Source organism: Sciurus carolinensis, chromosome 1, assembly GCF_902686445.1.
Source record: "Sciurus carolinensis chromosome 1, mSciCar1.2, whole genome shotgun sequence".
Taxonomy (NCBI): Eukaryota; Metazoa; Chordata; class Mammalia; order Rodentia; family Sciuridae; genus Sciurus; species Sciurus carolinensis.
The window spans coordinates 185,919,073-185,921,794 of NC_062213.1; the positions used below are offsets into that span (position 1 = coordinate 185,919,073).

A 2,722-nucleotide genomic window follows, 5' to 3' on the forward strand; every position below is an offset into this window, starting at 1 on the left:
AGGCTCTCTCTTCGCATTGCTGATAGTTTCCTTTGCTGAGAGAAAGCTTTTTAGTTTGAATCTATCCCAGTTATTGATTCTTGCTTTTATTTCTTGTGCTATGGGAGTCCTGTTAAGGAAGTCTGATCCCAAGTCAACAAGTTGAAGATTTGGACCTACTTTTTCTTCTATAAGGTGCAGGGTCTCTGGTGTGATTTCAAGGTCCTTGATCCATTGTGAGTTGATTTTTGTGCAGGGTGAGAGATAGGGGTTTAGTTTCATTCTGTTGCATATGGATTTCCAGTTTTCCCAGCACCATTTGTTGAAGAGGCTATCTTTTCTCCATTGCATATTTTTGGCACCTTTGTCTAGTATGAGAAAATTGTATTTATTTGGGTTTGTGTCTGTGTCCTCTATTCTGTACCATTGATCTACCTGTCTGTTTTGGTGCCAATACCATGCCGTTTTTGTTACTATTGCTTTGTAGTATAGTTGAAGTTCTGGTATTGTGATACCCCCTGTTTCACTCTTCCTGCCATGATCATTTTGTAAACTAGTAATCCATATGACCTTCTCATACTTAAGTTGAACATGCCTATGTTTTGAAGCTACTGCAGTCCTTGTTTCTGAAGCTGGAAAAACATTATGTGACCACAAGGAAACTGTTGGCATTTATCAGTTCCTTCCACTGTTCCCTATTCTATGTTCCATGCTATCTTTTGTCTTGATCTATTTTTTATTTATTTTTTTTATTTATTTTTTTCACTCCAACAAAGACGTTTATTCAACTAAAACCAAACATCTTTAAAAATATTTTAACAATGTACAAACACACTCACAACATAATCTGCTGATTAAAAGACTCCAACAAAGTTTCCAGTACATACTACAGAATTTACAGATGCCTACGATAATTTGTAGGTTGGTTTAGTTTACAGTTACATATATTGCCTTGAGAAATATTATTAATACAAATGTAAGATTTACAATATCCCCATTATAGCAAGAAAAAAATAGACTCATAAAATAAAATGTCTTTTAGGCATTTACTATGCCAAGTATTTAAATGATTATTCTTACTATGACATAAGAATAATATTTACTTAGTAATAAAAGATTTTATTAATCCAAAGACCACTGAAGAGTTTCCAGGAATTTCCAAAATAAAATCTGGCTATCCTTTCCATGAAATAAATAGAACAGCAGCAATCCCTGGGTATCCTTTAAACATAAACTATAAAGATTCCATTTATTATTGAGGCCTTCAGTAAGTATAAAAATAAAAGAAAATTTTAGAAACTAGTTAACACTACCAGCCTGAATTTGGTTTTCACTTGTGCATGTCTAAGGTAAGCAATTTCAACATGAAGTATATATTAAAAATTAACAATATTTTCTAACTTTTCTAACTCATACACAAGCTAAGTGCTTACTCTTAACCATGGAATCAACTTACTTCTGAAAATAACCTACAGAAATAGTATGTAAACACACATACCTCTGAGATAGACTAAGAATATCCTGTTCTATGGATCAAATTACAAACATCTCTAACAATATGTAAATGAACACATTAATTTGGGATATACTGATACATTACTATGCATACGTATGTACACCATAAAATAAATGCTGACAATGTTTCTAGTGATACCATACTTCCTAGTCTCAACTACTAGAAAAAGAAAATAAAAATTTTGTTTAGAAAAAGTTTTCTTAGTAACTTTCTGAGTGAAAACAAACAAAAACAAAACAAACAAAAGAACCGATGATTCTCTTTGCAACTGGACTGAGCTATAAACAGTTCATAATCAAGAATCTCTTCAGCCATTTCCCAATACCACAGGATTCATAAGCTTTCTCTTTATTCAAGAAGTCTGATCATTGCCGGTGTTTTGTTTTAAAAACTGCTTTCCAAGATACGAGGTAGCCATGCTGGTTAAATTCTTCCGGCTGCCCGCTTTGCACCTGATGTAACCATACAGGTTGGCACCCTGTAACACCACACCCATGATAACAACAGCCAACCACTTTACTCTGAAGGAGAAGAGAGTACTAAAGGCAAATATCACCCATAGAACTGGACAGGCAATCAGTCCTAACCAAAAGATTCTTGATTCAGCCTCTGAAACAGTTTTATTCTCCTGAGGAGATGCCTTTCTGGACTCAAACACCCAATGACTCTTTCCATCCTCATCAATATGATTCCACCATCGAAGGCCAACCATCAGTCTACCTGTGACATTCTTTACTGCCCAAAAGTCACATGACAACAACAAGATAATTGTCACCATACAGGCAATAAAGCTGCTACTGAGCAATTCACAGAGAAGATAGACTATAATGGCACTGACTCGGAAGAACAAATGGAAAAATGATGCCACTGGATGTCGGATTTTTTATTTTCTTGGTCTATTAGTTGTCTCTTCTTCTGCATCAGACAATGAAACATCTTCAGTGTCATCATTGCTGTCCTGAGACAACATGGTGACCCTATTTTTTATTTTAAATTACATTTTATTAAATATTAAGATAGATTGTAATCGTCTGGATTCTTTTTCCTGTATATTTGGTATAACTTTTTCTATTTTCGACTTTTCTGTTTCTTTTTGTTTTAGATATATGTTTTGATTAGTTGTATCTTTGGAATAAAAAAAAAAAATCTGGTCTGGGGCTGGGAATGTAGCTCAGTAGTAGAACACTCACCTAGCAGTCGTGAGACTCTGGGTTCCATCTCCAGCAC

General features: G+C 34.5%; 1 protein-coding gene across 1 annotated transcript; it reads right to left on the bottom strand.

Moving 5' to 3' along the window:
• Window positions 1–1,832: 1,832 nt before the first annotated feature.
• Window positions 1,833–2,466, bottom strand: LOC124958235 (Golgi apparatus membrane protein TVP23 homolog B-like). The gene has a single exon (XM_047516081.1). The coding sequence runs from the start codon at window positions 2,271–2,273 to the stop codon at window positions 1,848–1,850; it is 426 nt and encodes a 141-aa protein (XP_047372037.1). The 5' UTR covers window positions 2,274–2,466; the 3' UTR covers window positions 1,833–1,847.
• Window positions 2,467–2,722: the final 256 nt, after the last annotated feature.